Source organism: Apodemus sylvaticus, chromosome 6, assembly GCF_947179515.1.
Source record: "Apodemus sylvaticus chromosome 6, mApoSyl1.1, whole genome shotgun sequence".
Classification (NCBI taxonomy): Eukaryota; Metazoa; Chordata; class Mammalia; order Rodentia; family Muridae; genus Apodemus; species Apodemus sylvaticus.
In genome coordinates, this window is record NC_067477.1 from 127,889,236 (window position 1) to 127,911,279 (window position 22,044).

Sequence of the window (22,044 nt, forward strand, 5' to 3'; positions counted from 1 at the left end):
GCAGCCAATCACCATCCATAACTCCAGTTCCAGAGGACTCATGATGTTCTCTTGTGGCCCCCAAGGAGACTACACACATGTGGTGAACAGACATACATGCAGGCAAAACACCCATACACAAAAAAATAAAAATAAATATTAAAAAAAATTATCTAAGCACGTTGTTGCACATTTTAAATTCTAGCACTTGGGAGGCAAAGGCAGGCAGATCTCTGTATGTTCCAGACCAAGCTGGTCTACAGAGCAAGTTTCAGGCCAGCCAGGGTTACATAATGAAAATATGTCTCAAAACAAAGGAAAACAAAAACAAAAGCTAGTTGGCAGATTAGTTGTTATAGAGGTAGTCTGTTCTGAGATACGTACCACCGTAATTGGATAAAGAGGATTCTGAATGGAGAGCAAGAGGACTTTGTTGCCCCCTGATGGATCATCAGTATTTCCTGGCCGAGTGATTCTTTTACTTGTAGAATAGTTGAAGAAAGCCTGTTGGCCAGCAATATACACAGGCACATCTGCAGCAAATGTCACACATTCTTTGGCACTATCTATATTTTCAAACTCCACTAGAGCCTGTCGTTTAAATGGCATCATCATCACATAGCTGAAAAGGAAGAATATCAAAATACAACATCATTCTCAGTCAAGTCAAAGCAGACTTTAATCCCCTCAAACGAAAGCTGATTCATCTCATGCCCCACTCAAGTCCAATCCCATTATCAATCACTAATATCCCTCCCGCAAAGCAAGAAAACACCAAACACAGAAACTAAAAACTTCAGAGCCAGCAAGCAAAACCCATACATAGTTAAAGAGCAGGAACGAAACTAGCTGGGCATGGTGGCACAGCTGCAATCTCAGCACTTCCAAGTGAAGGCAGAAGGGGACTTCAAGTTCAAAGCCAGACAGTCTCAAAAAAGAAAAGAAATAGCAGAAATGCTCACAACAGTACTAATATTTTATTAAAAACAGATAACTAGAAGCAACCAAAGATTGACCAAAGTTGATAAAGTAATTTACCCCAAAATACTTTAAACAGTCCATGAAAACATATCTAAGAGAAGAATACAATAATCATGGTTTAACTATGAACAGGAGGATGAGGTATCTATTTTTGAAAATGTATTCCTTTGAGGGGAATATATTTTAATAGACAAGATGAATGATAAATGGAGAGATCCCAGCACTCAAGAAGCTAAAGCCAGGAATATCCCGGTCAGCACGGTGAGTTCCTGGCCAACCAGGGCTACATTATAACACCCTGTCTAAAAAAAGGAAGAAAAAGAAAAATCATAGTATGTGTTTTACAACTATAACAGGGCGGTGGTGGCGCACCCCTTTAATCCCAGCATTTGGGAGGCAGAGGCTTTATAAGTTTGAGGCCGGCCTGGTCTACAGAGTGAGTTCCAGGACAGCCAGGACAGCTACACAGAGAAACCCTGTCTCGAAAACAACAAAACAAAACAAAACAAAACAACACAACACAAAAACCCAACCCCCTCCTCCCTCCACAACTATGACAGGAAAAAACATATTCCCAACTGACAGGAATAAAAACTTTCAACTGTCTTAAAATACAATCAACATGGTTTAATCGTATCAAAAAACAAATACATCAAGCCAGGCAAAATCAAACCACTCTACTTAACAGATAATCAGGACCCATAGCTTGTTAGAAACTGACAAATCGTGCAGTATTAGGAAAAAAAAAAACCAACAAATCCACACATCAATTCATAATTCAGAAAGCTACTACCTTCTTCGTTTATTAAAAACTTGAGTTATTAGCAAGATTAGAGTTACTACACAAACTGCCTAGCAAGCAGCCTGCTATACTATAGGATTTCAATACACAGTTATTACTCTATTTTCTTCAGAACTTGTCACACCCAACTTTGTATCCTCAGAAAATAGAAGCAGAGGCTGGTACAGAGCATGCTATTAAGTATGTGTTGACCTAGGAAGCTGGTTAGCTATCCCCACCCACATCATAAAAATAAAACAGTGAAACGGGTCTTGGATTTAAAACTATAGCAACTGTAAGTACAACTGTAAGCAAGAAATATTTCTTATAGAAAGATTCCTCAATAAAGTTTTGAAGTTTTTTTATATGTAAAACATATAAACCCTAGAATCAGGTCTGTTATTTTAAAAAGGGGGTGGTAGTGGTGGTGAAATGGCTCTGCAATTCAGAGCACTTAATATTCTTACAGAAGACCAGGGTTCGGTTCCCAGCACCCATATGGTGATTCACAACCACCTGTAACTCTAGTTCCTCGGGATGCAGCACCCTCTTTTAGGACCTCTGTGGAAACCACTAATATATGCCAACAAAACACTCATACACATTAATAAATCTAAAAGATGTCTCTCATGATACATAAATCATGGTGCAAGTTAAAAATGTCCCCCTAGAAACACAGAAAATTAAAAATAAAGGTACAAAAGGTACTGGCCTATTATAGATTTATTTGGTCATAATCTGTTTTCTAGCTGGACATAGTAGCACCCACTTTTGATCCCAGCATTCAGAAGGCAGAGGCAGATGGGAGTTCCTTGAGTTCCAGGCCATTCTGGTCTACACAGCAAGTTCCAGGATAGCAAGGGATGCATAGAGAGACCCTGTCTCTTAAGAAGAAAAAGTTTTCTCTACTCAACAATAAGACATTAACTAGAAGTAACTCAAAGATTTACCGGACAGTGACTTTGTATGAAGACAAGAAGAGAATTTATATGGTACAGACATCTCAACATATGCTTAAACAGCCTGGTGAACAATGTTTTTTTTAATCTTTAAAAAGAATTAATGAGAAAGGCCAAGCAAAAAGAAAAACAAAAAGGCATGAGGAGTCAATACTTCTAATTCAATATAAAAATTTTTACCTTCAAACTTGTTGAATGGCTGGCAATATATCAAACTAAGCACCTACAAATCAACTCAGCAAGGCTAAAAACAAGCTTAAGGCTCAGTGGCAGGGTGTCTGCTTAGCATATGTCATACGTACAAAGGTCTGAATTCAATCTCTAGCACTAGAACACAACACGTTAATAACCAGCTTAGCAGTTTCCAAAGGTGGGGCTGGCAAGACCTCTCACTGGGTAAGTACAAGTCCTAGGCCTGAGTTCAATCCCTGGAACCCACAGGGTGGAGACACTTGACTCCCTCAAGTTGTTCTCTCCTCTCCACACACTATAAGTAAATGTAAAAACTTTTAAAAAGGGGGTGGGGGTGGGTTCCAAAGATGGCAGACACCTATAATCCTAGCACTCAACAGGCCGAGATGGGATGAATACAAGTTCCAAGCTGGCCCTCCTTTGAAGAGGGAGTGCCCCCTCTCAAAAAATAAAATAAAATAATAATTTAAAAGAAAAAAAAAAAAGAGGTAAGAGGTTCTTTTTCATAGAAGAGCACACACAGGCAAATAATACATACCATCAACTCAAAGCAAGCAATCAAGCAAGGCTTGATTTCATCTCCCATATCATCTTCGATGTCTATCAAGTCCCCACTCTCCTTACCATATTGTCCCAAATTTCTCCAGTGCCTCCACAAGGTCTGCTTCCACAACAGATTCACAGAGCCCTCGAACATGAACAACAGGGGAAACAGAAACTTTATGATGACTTCCACCTCCCTCCTAGGGAAAAGAAAACAATTTCCAGTTAACTTTAAAAGTCTAAACTGCATCTTTCAGTAAATTCAACTCTATATTATAAAGCAACACACACATTAAAACACACACACACACACACACACACACACAAACCAAATTACAAGTTAGCAGAAGGACCTGAAAATAAATTGAGTATTTGATTTGAAATTTTTATTTCTAGTAAGTCCCTACACACACACATACACACCCAACCCTACAAGCTTTGGTTTTTCAAGGCAGGGTTTCTCCATATAGACCAGATTGGTCTTAAAACTCTGGGCTATGCCTGTCTATGAAGTTTTCATATCTTGAGACCAGCAGGTTAGCTCAGTGGTAGAAGGCACAGGCACTTGCCACCACACCCAGATCCATCCCTAGATGTCCAATCCCTAGAACCCATATATACAATAGTGGAAGGCAGGAACTATGTGCATAAATACATTTAATAAGTGTTCAAGCCAGGAAGGGAGAGATGGTGGCAGGCAATGTTTTATTTACTAAACATGAAGGATTTTTTCATACCTTTTTGTTACATAATGAATAAATTTACAGCTATCTCCTACTTGATACTGTTTGCCCCTCCCCAGGGGGTGTATCCCTTTATTTTACATCTAGATAAACAGACAGACACTTTCCCCTTAAACTTTAAGAAATAGGGTTATGAGCATCATGATACTTCATCCCTAATTAGCTCAACCTTCCTACTAATGATAATCTTTTACATAACCTTTATCATCTTAAGACAAAAATAAGTCAATGAAGTAAAACCCCGTGTTTTCATATTTCTCCAACTGTCTATCATATCTCATTTAACTGCACTTTTTAGTCTACTATAAAATGCACGATCTGAATTCAAGTTTTGTGTCTCTAGAGTCTCCTCCCTCTTACTGTATCTTGGCAGTAACTTCTGAAGAGGCCTTTTAGCTCTGCCGGTGTCTCTCTAAGAACCGCCTATCATGAATAATGATTATGAATGCAGTGCAAAAAGTGGCTAGTTTTCAAATTGATTTTTCTCACAAAAATGGATTACAGAAAAATTTAAAAATCCCTCAGAAGAGTTCACTTATTATGTACAGCGAAGTCATTCCCTAAAAGCTGAAGGACATGAAAATGTTGCTGTCTTGATTTGGTTTTATATTATATACAAATCACAACTCTGCAACCCACAAATATGTACTATTATTGTGTCAAGGAAAAATTTTAAAAAGAACTTATAAAAGAAAAGCTAGAAAATACTAAATATAAATAGTATTTGGGGGGAACGGTGATTTTCTCAATCTCAAGGCAAAAACTAACCTCAATCTCCTTGTACTTCCTTATTCCCACTCAATCTATGATTCTTACAATTATCTACCTTGCTATTTCTCTAACTTTAATTACATACCCATACTTACTTCTGTTTGAAACAGGGTCTTACTATGTAACCCTGGCTAGCCCAGAACTCATTACCTTATTTCTGGGGAGTATGCTATTCTGCCATACCCATCTCTAACACAAAAACTTTCTATCATCACTTTAAAAATAAGCTCTCATACATCCAAGGCTAGCTTCTAACTTGCTAATGTAGCAGAAAATGACCTTAAACTTCTGGTCTTCATGCTAAGATTATAGCTATGCATCAAAATACCCTGTATATGCAGTATAGGAACTCAAACCCAGTTTCATACACACAAGACAAGCACAAATTTAGCTATATCCCAACCACTAACACTCTTCTTAAATCACCATTTTCTCTATTTGTCATACAGCTGTAAAAAGAAATCTAAACTCTTCTGTAGCACAAAGCCTCTTTCACCTACCCTAAAATCAGGTAGGTAGGTAGGTATATATAGCTGTGGTATTGAAGAATACTACATTTCTCTCATGCTAGGCAAGGACTCTACTGTTGAGTCTTACACCATTATCCTGGCTCTTGATTTTTAAATTAGTTGGTAAATGATCATTGATAATCCTTACCTATATACCAACTAAACTGGGTATGGTGGCAAACACCCTCAATCCCATCACTCATAGCACTGGCATCCATGGTTCAAGACCAGGCTACGTACCTATTAATACTTTTAGCATGTCTTCTCTAGCTTAAGGAATCATTTTTAAATCTTTTCTCCTACAGCAGTCTTTTTTCATTTCGATAGATAGGCTGTTGTTTTGTTGTTTTCTATCATTTCCCAACCTCAAAGTAATATTCCAAGTGTATATACCCAGCAAATGCAATATACATGTTTTGTTTAGTTTGTTTTTACAATTTTCAATCCCTTCTTTGGACAAATTGGGTCAAACTATAAGGGAAGCTCAGTGGGTCCCCACTAATAGGCTCGAGGCTGGTCTGGTCATACCCATGCTAACCAACAGCCACTCAAGGGCAGTCTCGAGGACAAATTTTCACAAGCCAAACTTTTTTCCGATATGGCTATAGTCTTTCATTTGGAAATCTTGGGCCATTTTACTGTTTCACTACCTTACAAGTCTATTCATTGAAATTCGAAAACTGTAAATAATTGTCTTATTAGCAAACAAATTACCTAACTTACATGATTTTTGGCTGTTTGGGAATTTTCTTCCTCTGGGACTTTCTATTTGGGCAATTTTGTAGTTACTGTTATTCTGGTTGTATCTTGGAGCCCAGGCCAGGCTAACCTCAAACTTACTGTGCAGCTAAGGCTAGCTTTTAGTGATTATCCTGCCTCTTCCCAACTGCTATGACATCCCTGACCTTTCTTGGCTTTCTGATGGGACTACAGCCCAGGCTAACCTCCTGCCACTATTTAGAAGTATCAGAATTCCTGGGATTATAGACATGTGCCACTGTACCTGGCTCTTAGCTTTGTTTTTAAGATACCATTTCACCATACTGTCCAGCCTGGTCTTGATCTCCTAGGCGCCTGCTATCCTCCAGACTAGCTAGACTATAACTGCCTGGCTATCACTCAATCTTTGATTTGCCTGTTTACTCACTAGTGGAATACAGTACTTGAAAAACTTGATCTTCAAAAAGACACTCCATCTTAATTTACTTTTGGTAAATAAATTGTTTTGGTATGTGAAGCCATAACATGTAAAGGTCTAGTTTCTTTCTTAAAATTAAAAAGATATAGAAACTAATGAGCTTGAAGACTGTGCCTGATAAATTTAAGAACGCTACTTATGGGACCAAAGAGATGGTTTAGCATGGTGCTTCTGAAGAGGACACAGGTTTAATTTCCAGTACCACATGGTGTCTCACAACCACCGGTAACTCCAGTTCCAGGGGCTCAATGGCCCTCTTCTGACCTCCATAGGCACTAGGCATGTATAGTGACAAGCAAATACACACAGAAAAATTGGTAAGACAGTGTGGCCTTTAATCCCACACACAAGAGGTAGAGGAAGGTGGCTCTCTATTGAGTCTCAGACCAGTCAAGGATATACAGTGAAACTATCTCAAAAATAAATTTTAAGAATCATATTCTATTTATTCCACAAGAATGAAGTAACTATAATACATGGCTTGACCCTCCATAATGAAGCTTTGTTCAAGAGTGAAACCAAATGAATCAAAAGCCCTGGGAGTTTCTGCTCTATGCAAAGTACAGTAGACCCTGAGAGGGAACTTATTTGTCCAATCCAAACCATTCAAATCAATCAATCTCAATCTTCTCTTCCTCCCCTCCCCTCCCCCCACCTTCCCTCCTCTCTCCAGAGTCTTGTTCAAGTGAGCTCCACAGCAAAGCTCCCCATGTATTGGAATTATAGGTATGCACCAAACCCAACCTTCATATTTCTTCATTGAAACCACCGCTACCACTTTAACTGTTCCTCTTACTCAGGTTCTTCTTTAAACTTAGTTATTAAATCATGAAAAGTCAGAAGAGTACGGGTCCTTTAACTCTTACTTTTCACTTCACAAATTTCCAATTGTGTTAAAAAAGATAGTTCATTTCTGTACGGAATCTACATTTACTCTAACAGTTTGACCACAGATGTATTTCTTCTATAGGCTAAGGAGCACTTAAACTGGGCTAAATGAAAACTGTATTTCAACATGATGAAGTATTAGACTCTCTGCCTTAATTACGTATATGTTTTGTAGGTGGAATGATTTCAAAATAGTAAATTTGAAATCTGAAAATTACAAGGAAAAAAATTGAAAACGGTGTTCAAGAGATGGCCCAGCACTAATTAATGCAGCCTTTTGTGTGTGTAAAGATTTTACTTATGTATCTGAGTACACTATTGCTGTCTTCAGACACACCAGAACAGGACATCTGATCTCATTACAGATGGTTGTAAGCCACCATGTGGTTGCGGGGAATTGAACTCAGGACCTCTGGAAGAGCACTCAGTGCTCTTAACGACTGAGCCATCTCTCCAGTCCTAATGCAACTTTTTTTTTTGACTAATGCAACTTATAAATGTCCAAGACAGAAACTACTGTATGTTGTTATAAATTCAAACTGTTATTCATCTCTCTGTGTGCTCTTCCAAAGGACCCTGCTTCAATTCCAGCACCCATATAGCAGCTCACAACTGTTTGTAATGGTGCTTCAAGTGATCTGACATCCTCACACAGGCAAAAGTATCAATGCACATAAAATAAAAATAAATCTTACTGGGCGGCGGTGGCGCACGCCTGTAATCCCAGCACTCTGGGAGGCAGAGGCAGGCAGATTTCTGAGTTCAAGGCCAGCATGGTCTACAGAGTGAGTTCCAGGGCAGCCAGGGCTATATGGAGAAACCCTGTCTCAAAAATTTTTGAAAATAGAAAATGAGTCCTTTATTAAGCTTCACATTAGCCTATCGATTCTGTTAAATTTACAAATTAATTTATTGGAGAGGGGTGTAGATTGGGTCAGAAACAGTTTGACATGTTAGTCAAGTACACCACCACTGACTTAAGCTACAGCCCCAGCTCCAGTTAAACAGTTAAATGAAAGCAGCTGGCCTAACCAGAGATGACTAGGCTCCTGATCAACCTTGTCCAATGCCATTTCCACTGCTTGACTTACAGTCCTCACTAGCATTCAAAAATGTTAACTATTTTTGAAACAAAATTTGTGTGTCTGTAAACACATGTATATGTGTACTACATGTGTTCATATACAAGTCAGAGGGCAACATCTATCATGTAGGCTCTGGCAACTGAAACTGCAGGTTTTCAGGCATTAGCAAGCACTCGTCCCCGCTGAGCCATCCATCTCTCCTGCCAACTGCTTTATACTTAGAAGACATTTCATAGTATTGTACAAACAACCAAGGCTTTTGGCAAAAGAACCAAGGCCTTTGGCAAAACATCTCTTATAACATTCCTATTTCTAAATCTTACAATATTTGATTATGATCTTAAGACTCCCAAAGAAAATCATTTCCTTTATTCATACTTCCAAGTTACATTCTGAGTATCTCAAAAAGCTTGACAGAAAAATCCAAATAACTAACTACAAGGAACCTATGCTTGATTTTGACCAAAAGGCCAAGAACCAGTTGTGTCTGTGACGTTACAGCAAGAAAAAAGATTCCTTTAAAAAACTGTGGTCAAATTTACCCATCACATTTTATTTTTCTAATTATCAGAATTCTTACATAAAAATTGGTACTGGGCCAGTGAGTGAATGTCGCCAGGGACTGAGGTCCCAGGACTCACATGATGGCAGCAGCTGCCTTCTGACCTCCACACTCGCCTGCATGCTCCAAGCACACAACACAAGTGAACGTTATTTTTTTTTTTTTTAATTCAGACAGGGGCTGAAGAAAGCTCATCGGAAAGGCACACAGTGCTCTGGAATAGAGGGGCTAGAGTTTGACTCCCAGCACTCAGGTCAGGTGACTCACAACTAAACTGTCTGTAACTCTACCTCTAAGGAATACTAAAAAATATGAGGCTGCCATGGGTAATTGTTATGAACCCATACACGTAACTAATCTTTTTTTTTTAACCTAAGCTAGACCTATTAAAAATTTGAACTCTTGAAAGATAAGCGGCTTCTGATTAAAAAAGGGTTGGAACACCTTAATTCTGGAAGATGTGCGTAACTTCATCAACTTCCGCTAAGATTTTATCTCAAATGTATTAAATGTTTAAAGAATATCTTAAATGTCAAGGCAGTTTAAAGACTCCAAAAAATCAAAACTGTCCGGACTGCTTTGTTTCCTGTAAGTCTCCATGGAACTGAAGCTGCCAGTCACGCCGTCCACACTCCTTCAGCCTCCAGCTAAACATTTCTGAGAAAGGAGGATTCAAGGAATGTGCGACTACAGCTCTGAAGTCGTTTCCTTCCGCGGGGACAAACCTGAAGTACATTACCAATGAAGGACTCGCCATTGGAAAACCCTCTGTTTGACAGCAGGGACACACCAGATCACCTGCCCACACATTTTTGCAACAAGAAAACTATCTTGGCCATCGCCTAGCCTGAACTCCATGCCCACAAAGACTTTTCGATAGGAAGATGTTAAACTAGCGAGGGTTAAACTAGAGTGCAGGGAGGGCACGAGGGCGTCATTCGTCATTTAAGCGCGGCTTTCCAGGACAGGAGGCCACGAAAGCCTTGCCCGTTACGGAGCCCGGCGTGGCGTGAGGATGCTGCGGGACGAGGAGGCCGGCAACCAGAACCAGCCGGAGTTGTTCAACTAACAAAGAGCTGATCCCGCCGAGGGCGCGCGGCACAGCCGCCCGGAGCGGAAGCGACACCCGCCCCCGCCGCCCCCCGCCGCCCCCACCCCACAACCCTCCCCAAGTTCAGGGCCCGGCTGCGGACTCCGTGAGGCCCGGCACCCGAGGCGCAAGCCGGCATTCGCCGTCCGGATTCGGGAAACGCGTGCAATAAATAAATAATAAGCCCAGGTCACGCTCGGCGTGCACGCAGCAGCAAAGGAGAGGCGGGCGGGCGGGAGAGGCGGGCGGCCAGGCCGAGCCCCGTCGCCCGGCCCTGCTGGAGGGACGCGGCGCCGCGCTTTGTTACCGTGGACGGGGGCATGCTCCGCGGGCCGCCGCCGCTGCCGCCTTCGTCGCCGCCGCTACCTCCCTCCTCGCCGTCGCCCTCGTCGCCTTCCTCGCCGTCGCCCTCTTCTCCACCTTCGCCTTCCTCGCCGTCGCCGCCACCGCCGCCGCCGCTGCCTCCGTCGCCGCCGCCGCCGCTGTCGCTATCGCTCCCCGCCTGAGGCGTCGCTTCCTGGCGATTCTCGCTCTCCTCGGCCGAATAGACGATCTCTCCCTCCTCGGTCTTGAGGCGCTTGGCCTGGCTCTCGAACTCCCGGTCCTCCTCGTACGTCTCCTCCTTGGGGGAGGAGGAGGTGGAGGACATGGCGGCGGTGGAGACGGCGCGGGAGACGGGCCTCAGATGTCGCCGATCCGTCCCCGCCGCGGGCTGCGCCTCCTCAGCGCGGGTCTGAGCGGCCCCGGCGTCCTCCGCGGCGCGCTCCAGGAGCCCGTGACTGAGTAGGGAGCGCGGGCTGAGGGGACGCTTCCCTTTATCTCCCAGCCAGCCTCCAGCCTCTCCCTCCGCCAGCTTCGCGGCTCCCGGCCCCGGGGGGAACGCGAAAGTGAGGATGGGGCCCGGGCCGTGGCTTCCGGTCTTCCCTCCTCCCTAATCCGCTCCCCGCCGCTCAGGCGGAGCCTCCACCCCTCCTTGACTGCTGCCGGGCGGGATCGAATCCCACAGCCCGAGAGTTCCCGCCCCCTAGCCGAGCTTTCGCCTCCTATTGGAAGGGGGAAAGTCGATCTGGATTCCAATTGGCTGAAGGAACTGCTCATCAAAATCCAGCTAGGACCCTCGCCAGACTCCAGTTCGGACCGTGCAACGCCCGCTGCGCGCGGCTCCCTAGCGGTTGCAGCCCCGCGGCAGTTAGCGCTGTTAGGCCCCGTCCGCCGCCGAGCTACCGGGTCAATCTGGCGAGCGGCGGTGCGTTCGACAGAGTCGGAGCTGTGGGTGCTAACCGCCTTCCCGCTAATTTGAATGCGTTTCTTCTTTTAAAAAGATGAGGGGAACCTCGAGAATCCTCCGCACACCTACCACACACAGCCCTAAAAGTGTGTGTAGCAGAATGTCATCAAAGTGCGTGGACTCTGGGCCACTTAGACTAAATATTAGAGAACAGCTGCTACCTATTACTGAATGTGGCGAGTCAACAGATGATCCACATAGGTCCACGCAGAGCATAGGTTATTTGCAAACCCGACCTTTGGCTGCAGACAGACATACATATCCAAGTCCCTGCTGCAGTGACATATTCTCAACCCCTTATTATCAACAGTTCTGAGTGATCAATTTCATTCATTTTCCAAAATAGGAAACTATCACAATTCTGTTGGTTCCCAGCCCACAACTCACTTCCTCTGTAAAGCCTAAGGACTGTTTTAAGGTTTTAGTTGCTTCTATTTGCGAAAAGCCTTTTAAAATCTAAAGATGTTGTTTAAAACAAAAAACAAAATTAGGAGTGCTTAAGGGTAGGATCTCTGTTCATTTTTGTAATCCAGTTCCAGTACAGTACACCCCAACACAACACAACCTGGAATGGATTTCAGTGACCAACTGAGTGGTTTTTCCTTGATAAACGTACAATGTTTCTTTTAAGCAAGAAATCTATCACCTTTAAGCCTTGGAAAACTAAGATTTATTCTGTGCACTGTTTTGAACGAAGGCGCCTCTTCCTTTCCCAGCTGTGGGTTGTTTGCTCCTTTAGCCTCTTTTTCCCCCAAAGGCATTTCTTACCCCAGAAAGATGTGTGTATTTTTCACTGATTATGCTTTTAACATGTTTTCTCCTTTATACTTTGCATCACTTGCCATTTTAGAATCCTAAGGAATCCAAGCGTTTCTGAATTTATTTTTAAAATTAAGACTGAAGTGTACCGAAGAAATGTCAAAGAAGAAAATGCTCTGAGAGCAAATACACTCGCAGTAAGAGAAACATTGCACCAGTTTTGCCCAAAAGTTTTTGTCTGAGTCAGATGTCCCGTACAAATTGACAATGCAAAAACTATTGTGCAAGAAAGTTCAGGTACAGAAGTTTTAAACGCTAAGATCAAAACAGTGTGGGCTTAGGGCTGGAGAGATGGCTCAGCAGTTAGAAGCACTGGGTGTTCTTCCTAGGAATCTGATGCTCTCTTCTGGGGTCTTCATAGGCGGCACCATGCAGTCCCTGAGCAGTGTTCTGCAGGAACTTTCAAAATGGCCACACCTGTCAAAATGGTGGCATCAGTTAAAACAAAGTGGGTGAAAAAAAGCACCAATCCCTGAGCAGGAGAACTGTCCAATCCCTGAACTCCCCAAGCTCAAGACTTGAGATCCTACCAATCCTGACTCTGGAAATCTCCACCCCCTAAGAAATCCTCTCTATGCCTGCCTTATGTCCAATCCCCTGCTCTCCTCTCCCAGGAGCCGAGGGTAGCCACCTGGACTCCACCCTCCTCCTCCTGGATTCCTCCCTCCAATGTCTTTTATGAGATTTGCTTCCTGCTATGACTCTCTCATCTGAAGAGGGCAAGAAACAGTGAGGAGAAGAAAGGAAGACACAAAGAAGTGGAGTGTGAGGCTGGGACCCCTGAGCGCTGAGAGCTAGAGCTGTGAGCTGTCTCTGCTGAGTATGAGTCAAATTAAAATGCAATTCTCATACTAAATAGAAGGCACCTTTAAAAATTATAGTAAACCAGAGTATTCTAGCTACGATTTACTGTTGGGGGGTGAATGAAATTTCCTTATACAAATTAAAATGGTTAATCTATAATTATTCACAATTCCCAGAATTATACTGTTGGTAGAAACTAGAGAATGAATTACTACCAAGATAAGCAACTGTAAATTAGGTCTACATGTCCATTGTAGTAACAGACACAGTCATTAAATCATTTTCATTCATGAATAGCCCTGGCTCTGGAATCTGACTCCTTGGGTTCCAGTCCTAGAGTGAGAGCCAGGTTCACTTGTGTGTGTGTGTGTTTTGTTTTGTTCTTGTTTTTTTTTGTGTGTGTGTGTGGGGGGGGGTTGGGTTTTTTGTTTTTTGTTTGTTTGTTTGTTTTTTGTTTTTTTTGAGATAAAGTTTCTCTGTATAGGCTTGGCTATCCTGGAACTCACTATGTAGACCAGGCTCCAACCCAGAGAGATCTGCCTGCCTCTGCCTCCTAAATGCTGGGATTAAAGGCATGTACCACCACTGCCCAGCTAAGAGTCATGTTCTTAACTGCACCTCTAGAGCAGTATTTTTGTTTTATGCTTTTCCAGAACTGCTTAATTATAGAATGGACAGAGAAATAATAATGCCCCGAAAGAGTTTATAACAGAATTTATCAACATGATCCTTTCAGTGGTTAGCACGTGGAATGGCACATAAGTGGTGGACCTTTTGTAGATGGGCCTGGTACTGTTCTTCTGAACCAATCTAATGAATAAAGGAGCCAATCACTGGGCAAGTAGGCGGGACTTCCTGGAAGAGAGGAAACAGGAGAGAGTTAGGCCCTTTTGAATCTGGGACAGAAAAGGGTTAAGATGTAGCTGCTAGGGTTTCCCAGTATCCCTAATGATTCACCACCAGAAGAATCAGAGTTTAATAAGGCTTACAAGATTAGTTTTTAATTGTTGCGCCTAGAGATTGAGATACCACTGTTTCTGAACTAAGTTTGTGTTGCAGTTTCCTTCACATAGCTCATCTGGGTTCAAGAGAGAAAGGTATGGTATGCAAAGCATGGGTTTGCCTGAGGTGCGCCACAAAGGCCATGGGGGATTTAAAGCACGGGATTGGCGTGGTAGTGACCCACCAGTGGGAACCTAGATAGCTGAGTGGAGAGACTGTGGAGTTCTGAGTCTGAGTTTCCACGAGACAAAAACAGGTTGGCTATTGCTCGCCAATACATGGCTGGCCAGGCTGCTGGAACAGAGGTACAAGTGTGGGAACATGTCTGTTCTATTTTTTTTAATATTTCCCAAAACAGAAGTCATTACACACACACACACACACACACACACACACACACACACACGCATGCTTATATCACTCAGGTATTTACTGTATCGACTTGATTGTAAGGTTTAAAAAGCAGGGTCAAATTGTCCAAATTTAACTGTGCACTGCAGTGCATTCCTGTAATCCTCTCATTTGGGAGACTGGGGTATGATCTCATGTTTGAGGCCAACCCTTTACTACTACATGCACAGGGAGTCCCTATTACAAAATGTATACAGAACAAGTGAGAACACAGAACAACCTCCTAGCTTTCTAGCAACATTTGGGATGTGCTATGAATAACTTTAACTATCTGTTTCCCCAGACCTGTAAGTCTAGTATCGATGACGTATCCCCATGGAGTTGTGGCAATGGAAATTCTCGGTTGCTGCCTACCCTCCTCAACAATAGCCAGTCTAATTAGAGGCCTGGAAAAGCAGCCAAAAGCCTAATTCACAAGTGATTCCAGACATTCCTGGCCTTGTGGAAAAAGTTACTCCTGACTTTCTTGTCATTTCTGGCTACCAAGCACTGTATAATTTTTAATCTCATGTCATTCAACTCATGTATCATATAATTCATGATTTATTATTATTTAGTATCCTCTCTTGAATCTTTTTCAGGAGATAGCAATGAGCTAGCTAGCTTCCTTTATTTTATTAGTTAGTGTTTTGAGGCATGGCTTCCCCATCTAGCCCTATCTGTCCTGAAATTTGCTCTGTAGACCAGGCTGGCCTCGAACTCAGAGTGCCTCTCCCTCTTGAGTGCCGGGTTTATAGGCATCCATCACTATGCCTTCATGAAAGAACCAATTGTGGCCGTCTGGATGTCTTATCTACAACAAGCTCATAGGTTAAACAGCTGTCTGATACCACATAGCATTTTCTTGAAAAGTATCACCGTTTTCTGATCTTTACATCATTTGAAGTGGGGCTACAAACTGGTGTTTTCATACCCAAACTCAATTTCCAGCATTGTTGCTATTTTACCTCCCACACAAAACTCTCGTTTTATACCTGAACTTATGTAAAAATTAAATAAGCCTTCATAGAAACTTTACTGTGAGTCCCATTTCCAGAAGATTGGAGCTGTAGAGATATTTTAGGTCAAGGCCTCATGTTTTGCATGAAATCCAGCTCTTCAGAAACAATCCTCTTATTTCTGCAAAATATTGTTGAATCCTTTACAGAGTTCTATTTCTGGGACCCTTCTGTTTGACAAAACTCACCTAGAACAAGAATTGTAAACTTGTTTTTTTTTTTTTTTACTCTACCAGATGTTGGTTGGTTATGATGGAAAGTCACTGTTCAGGAAGAATGCACCATACAGGAAGTGCCTGAGGCAATATTAACTCCAAGTGCAGTCAAGTGTAACCACAGTGGTATATGCTTTCGAGAGTTCTGCACATCTGCTTGGAGGCTCCAGCTCCCTCTGCAGCATTTGGACTTTGACACTCTCTCTCTCTCTCTCTCTCTCTCTCTCTCTCTCTCTCTCTCTCTCTCTTTCTCTCTCTCTCAAGTCTGGACATGATGGTGCACACCTTTAATCCCAGGACTCAGGAAGCAAAATGAACCTCTGAGTTCAAGGCCAGCTTTGTTGGTCTACACCAGTGGTTCTCAACCTTACTAAGGCTGAAACCCTTTAATATGTTTCCTCATGTTGTAGTGACCCCCAACTATAACATTATTTTCATTCATAGCTATAATTCTGCTGCTGTTTTGAATCATATTATAAATATCTGATATCCCACCCCTGTGAAAGGGTCATTTGACCCTCAAAGAGGTTGAGACACACAAGTTGAGAACTATTGGTGTACATTGTGAGTTCAGGGCTATAATGTGAAACACTCTCAAAAAAATAGATATATATGATTAGGCAGGAGCTATAACTCAATGGTAGAGTGTTTGCTGAGAGTATGTGGGACCTTGAGTTTGATTCTGAGCATCACAAAAATATAATAATTTGGTCTGTGGTGGTAAGTGCCTATAACGCCAGCCCTCAGAAGTCTGACCCCAAAGCATCTGAGGTGTAAGATCAGTCTCTGCTACATACGAGGCTGTCTGATGCCAGATGATAAAATTCAGGCTCTAGCTACACAGAGGCATTCCCTCTGACTTAGAAATAGCATTTAAATTATTTCTGCTTTTCTCTCTGACATATCAGTTGGAAGTATTTTACATGTTAAAATATAATTTTATAGCCAGGATTGGTGGCAGGTGTCTTGAGCCCAAGCACAGGGAGGTAAGGAGCGAGAGGCCACCCTAAGCTACATAGCAAGACCCCGCCTTTAAAGGGAAAAAAAGGTGGGGGGAGGATTGGGAGACAAGCCAAGGTTTTTATAGCTCCCCATTTTGATTCTTGCTGCCTTTGTTTCTCCTGGCTGGGCAATGTCTTTGTATTCTGAGTATGTGAAGAAACGTGTGAATTAAGCAGGAATGCTTTTATATATATAAAATTTATTTGGGGTGTTTTGTTCATTGGTGTTTTGCTTGAATGTATGTCTATATGAGGGTGTCGGAATCCCTGGAACTGGAGTTGCAGACAAGTGTGAGCCGCCAAGTGGGTGCTGAGAACTGCACTGGGGTCCTCTGGAAACGCAGCCAGTGTCCTTTACCATCTTTCCAGCCCCAACAGGACAGATTTTAATCCGGATTATGTAATTGTTTCTTTTACTACAGTTTTCTTCTCCCAAAGGCTGCAATACTTTCCTCATCCACAAAACAGAATATAATAGGCCACCTTTACTTGAAAACAGATATGTTTTAATAAGACTGGTGAGCTATTGGCCTTAACCTGTATGGTCCAATATCACAACGAATGGTCACATTTGCTGTTTAAATTGATGCAAACAAACATAAAAACTTGATAGTCAATGGCTGGCTTATGCTAGCCATATATCAAGTGACTAAGAGCACAAGTACAAGTGGCTACAATGCTGGGACAGAGCTAACAGAAGAGGAACAAGAGCACAGGAAATGAACAATGTCCGTTTACCATGTACATCAGCTGGCCCATGGTGTAGACCATGATGAGATGCTTATTGTTCTAAGTAAAGCTCTTTATTTGGGTCAGGAAAAAGAAGGATCCGAGGGTTGGGGATGTAGGAAAGTTGGGATAGTATTATTCTAGCATGCAGGAAGTTCTGGATTAAATCCCCAAACACTGCACAGACCATGCAGTGGTAAAAGGCCATAGACTCAATCTAAACATAGTTACATTTTTATTGCTTAGCTGCTAGCAGGATGAACAATCTCTGAGCCAAATTTGAGACTCCTGTGGAGAGATTTGGGGAGGGACTTTTAGAGGGGAAAACCAAAAAAAAAAAAAAAAAAAACAAAACAAAACAAAACAAAACCAAAAAAAAAAAAAAACAAAAAAAACTCAATAAGCAAGAACAAATTGGTTTATTCTGCCAAATTAAGTGACCCAAAGCAATCTTTGGGCATCTGCACAAGCAAATTACAGAAGAAAAAAAAAGCAGTCATATCTTAACAAGAAGATAGCCATGGCTGTACATTTTTGGGTGGGGTCACTGGCTCAGGGTTACTGGGAACTTATCTTCCAGGGACTAGAGTCAGAGACAAACAGCTAGTGAGTACCAAGGTGGAGTCTAGCACAAAGTGGAGTTTCTTTTAACCATTATACTTTGGCTACACAAAGACTTAGGGACTAGCCTGGGCTATGTGAGACCTTGCCCCCTAACACTCCAAATGACACGAAACAATGGGTGAAAGCCAGGCAAATTATGTGTGCTCAGGTATTTCAAAGACTGGGATAGAGTTTACTCTGTGACTGTTTAAAATGAGGTCATATACAAACTATTCTATCTATTTAAATAACTACATAGAAGTGAAAAAAATAAGTTAATGAAAGAAAAATAAATAGATAAACATGGCCCCCTTTTTATATTAGATATATCAAAATGTGTATGATTTAAATTGGTAAAAATAATTGGAATAAGCATATAAGAGGCTTTTTTCTTTTAATGTGCGTGAGTGTTTTGCCTACACGTATGTCTGTGAATCATGTGCATGTCTGGAGCTTACAGAGGCTAAAAGAGGGCCCCAGTAACAAATGCTCTGATAATGGAGTTACAGAGAGTTGTGAACTGCCATGTGGGTGCTAGAAATCTTGCCTGGGTCCTCTGAAAGAGCAGCCGGTGCTCTTAACCATTGAACCATCATGTTTTCAGAAGTAAAAAAAAAAAAAAAAAAGTCCTAGTACCTTTTTTTTTTTTAATCCAAGTTCCCTCCCATTAACTGCTAGTTACTCACTTGCTGACATTTTGGAGGTGCCAGGAATAATAGTTTGTTCCTGAGACAGATTTTTTTTTTGGTTTTTTTTTTTTTTTTTTCAAGACAGGGATTCTCTGTGCAGCCCTGGCTGTCCTGGAACTCACTCTGTAGACCAGGCTGGCCTCGAACTCAGAAATTCACCTGCCTCTGCCTCCCAAGTGCTGGAATTAAAGGCGTGCGCCACCATCGCCTGGCCCTGAGACAGATTCAATGATTCATAATCCACTCTCAACATCACTGATGCCTTATGAAAGATGCCTGGTGGTGGTGGTGGTGGTGGTAGTGGTTGGTTGGTTGGTGTGGTTTGGTTTGGTTTGGTTTTTTTGAGACAGTGTCCTATGTAGCCCAGACTAGTTTCAAACTCTTTATACAGCCAAGACTGTCCTTGAACTCCTAATTGTCTTGCCTCCCAAATGACTGGACTATAGACATGTGCCATTATGCCTTACTATGAACTGATCTTTTTTTCTTCTTTCAAACGATACATCCTGACCACAGTTTTCCCTCCCTCTACTCCCCCCCTTCTTCCTGTGTGTTTATCTCGCTTCCACCCAGCACCCACTCGTTCCAATTACCCTGTAAAGCATGACTCTTCTATTAAATAGTTAACTAATTGTATTTATATATATGAAACTTACAATTACAAGATGTCAATTTACAATGATAAAAGTCTTATCCCAATTTTCTAACCTTTAGATAAATTAATGTATGACTCCATTGCTCCTTGGTTCTTCTCCCCTGCTAAGCGCTTCTTCTTCCCCTTGCTCATGGTCTCTGGCCTCCCAACCCTTAGCTCCACTTCCTCTTTTGTCTCCAATCACAGGCCTCTCACCACCTCAATGTCATTAGATAGGAAATATCTTACGACAGTCCCTGATCTCCTGGTTGTTCTCAATTTCTCTCACTCCTAAAAATGAATTGATTATTATTCTTCTTTTTTGGGGGGGGGATTTGTTTTTTTTTCCCCCCAAGACAGGGTTTCTCTGTATAGCCCTGGCTATCCTGGAACTCACTCTGTAGACCACCAGGCTGGCCTCGAACTCAGAAATCTGCCTGCCTCTGCCTCCCAGAGTGCTGGGATTACAGACGTGTGCCACCACCACCCGACTGAATTGATTCTTCTTAAACACTGCTCCCTGAGCTGTGAAGTCATGTCTCCCATTCTGTTGCAGTGCTAGATTTTTGGGGGACATGACTTCCTAGCTAGAGACTACATTTGCCAGCCTCTCTTGCAGCTAGATATTGTGCCTGACAAAGTTCTGGCCAATGATATATCTACATCATTTGTTTGAATGCAGACGTGCTCTGAGTTAGTTTCTACCATCCACAGCACTGTAAGAGATGACTGATAGCAGGACTGAAAGGCATCAGGTACCTAGATGATTTTTGTGAGTAGCTTCATGCCTCACTTAGACCTCACAGTTCCCAACTGTTTACAAGAAGCAAACGTACATTCTCCCTATGTAGTTTATTTTGAGATCTCTTGGTTATAATTTGATTGGAGCCCCAGCGTCAGCAGCTGAGCCATCTCTCCAGGTATGATACATCTTAGTCTCAACCTCACATATCTATGGCTAGCCTAAGAGAAGGGAATTAGAGTCCTCAGAACCATAGACTGGTCTCTTTGCATACTGTTTGAACATGTATTATCTATTACTGAAAATATATTAATCAGTCATTAATTTGTTAGTACCTTTGTGCCACTGTCTAATAAAAATCAATTTTTCCAGGCATGGTAAATTGGTTCTTCTTGAACACAGGAGGCAGAAGCAGGTAAATCCCTGTGAGTTCAAGGCCAGTCTGGCCTACATAGTGAATTACAGACCAGCCCGGGCTACATAGTTCAGATCCTGACTCAAAGGCAAATTTTTTAAAATTATCTTCCTAGGGAAATGATTGAAAGTGGTTAGAAGTACATGTTGATTTTATAGAGAACCTGGAATGGTAACTTAACAGCCATTCGTGAATGAGTTCCAGGGGATCTAATGCTCTCTTTTGACCTCCATGGGCACCAGGCATGTGAGTGGCACACAAAGATACATGCAGACAAAACACTTATACACATAAAATAAATATTTCTTTTAAAAAATTTCCCTTAAGTAAAGTTTTCTTTATCAAAGGGTATTATTTTTATGTCTCATATTTTGTTACAGTGAATTAATTAAACCACTTTATGTTCCCAGTGGGTTGTACTTCTAGCCACCCGCCAGAGCACTCTGGATTTCCAAATGAAAGATACACACACTGCACACACACACACACACACTAGCTTAATTTTGATATGCCTTGATCAGCTCAATATTTGGGCACTTCTAAGACTCCTCTTTGGCATCCCTAACTTAGCAGCTCCTAAGTCTATATTTTATCTTTGCTGCCCTGGACAGCCCGTCTAGGGCCCACTTTCCTTCTTGTACCCACATTTTGGCCGTTACTCTCTCCGACTCCTTCCCAGCACAGTGTTTCCTACCCCTGCTCATGGAGGACACTTCCTTCCTCCTCCCTTCCCCTGGGAACCTAGAAGTCCCACCTCTGTCATCCTGCCCAGCCAGTGACCATTGGTTCTTTATTGATCAATCAAAAACCAACTGGGGACAGGGACCTTCAGCATTTGGACACACCGATTCTTAATTTTGGGGGCTGAATTAGGACAAAGCACTAGAACCAATTGCCAACAATACTTTATACACCAGAGACCTAATAAGCATTAACTTTAACCATTTGTATTCTTTGTAAGTAGTTTCTAAAACAAAGTGTGCCTTTGACCACAATTTCTAATGCTATGATTTCTGTGGGAAATGTTGTGATGGGGTAAGATCATAGCTGAGGCACTTTGGGTTTCTGAGTAGACAATGTGATTTCAGGAGAATATCACTTCACCCTCATTTCTGTTTCCCATTATGTCTGAACTACCACATAAATTGTGGGAGCACGCCGGGCGGTGGTGGCGCATGCCTGTAATCTCAGAACTCTGGGAGGCAGAGGCAGGTGGATTTCTGAGTTCAAGGCCAGCCTGGTGTACAGAGTGAGTTCCAGGACAGCCAGGGCTACATAGAGAAACCCTGTCTCGGAAAAAAACAATAAATAAAATAAAAAAAGTTGTGGGAGCACAGATGGTACAACTGTTGCTGTCATTGTCTACGTCTTCTTCTTCTTCTTCTTTTTTTTTTTGATTTTTGTTTTTTTTTT

At 42.2% G+C, this 22,044-nt stretch overlaps 1 protein-coding gene and 1 long non-coding RNA gene across 2 annotated transcripts in view; both read right to left on the minus strand.

The window, feature by feature from the left end:
• Positions 1 to 11,195, minus strand: part of Hnrnpll (heterogeneous nuclear ribonucleoprotein L like) — a 31,399-nt gene extending 20,204 nt beyond the window's left edge. Inside the window, exons 1-3 of the mRNA XM_052186436.1 lie at positions 10,589 to 11,195; positions 3,517 to 3,635; positions 364 to 601 (exon numbers count right to left, since the gene is read on the minus strand). Coding sequence (XP_052042396.1) covers positions 364 to 601; positions 3,517 to 3,635; positions 10,589 to 10,930 — 699 coding nt within the window. The 5' untranslated portion in view covers positions 10,931 to 11,195. The remainder of the gene's footprint in view (positions 1 to 363; positions 602 to 3,516; positions 3,636 to 10,588) is intronic.
• Positions 11,196 to 12,125: 930 nt separating this feature from the next.
• LOC127687631 (uncharacterized) lies at positions 12,126 to 19,619 on the minus strand. The gene is made up of 3 exons (XR_007978439.1): positions 19,549 to 19,619; positions 13,964 to 14,047; positions 12,126 to 12,805 (listed from the first exon to the last, which is right to left on the minus strand). It is a non-coding gene; the product is annotated as an uncharacterized LOC127687631 (long non-coding RNA).
• Positions 19,620 to 22,044: the final 2,425 nt, after the last annotated feature.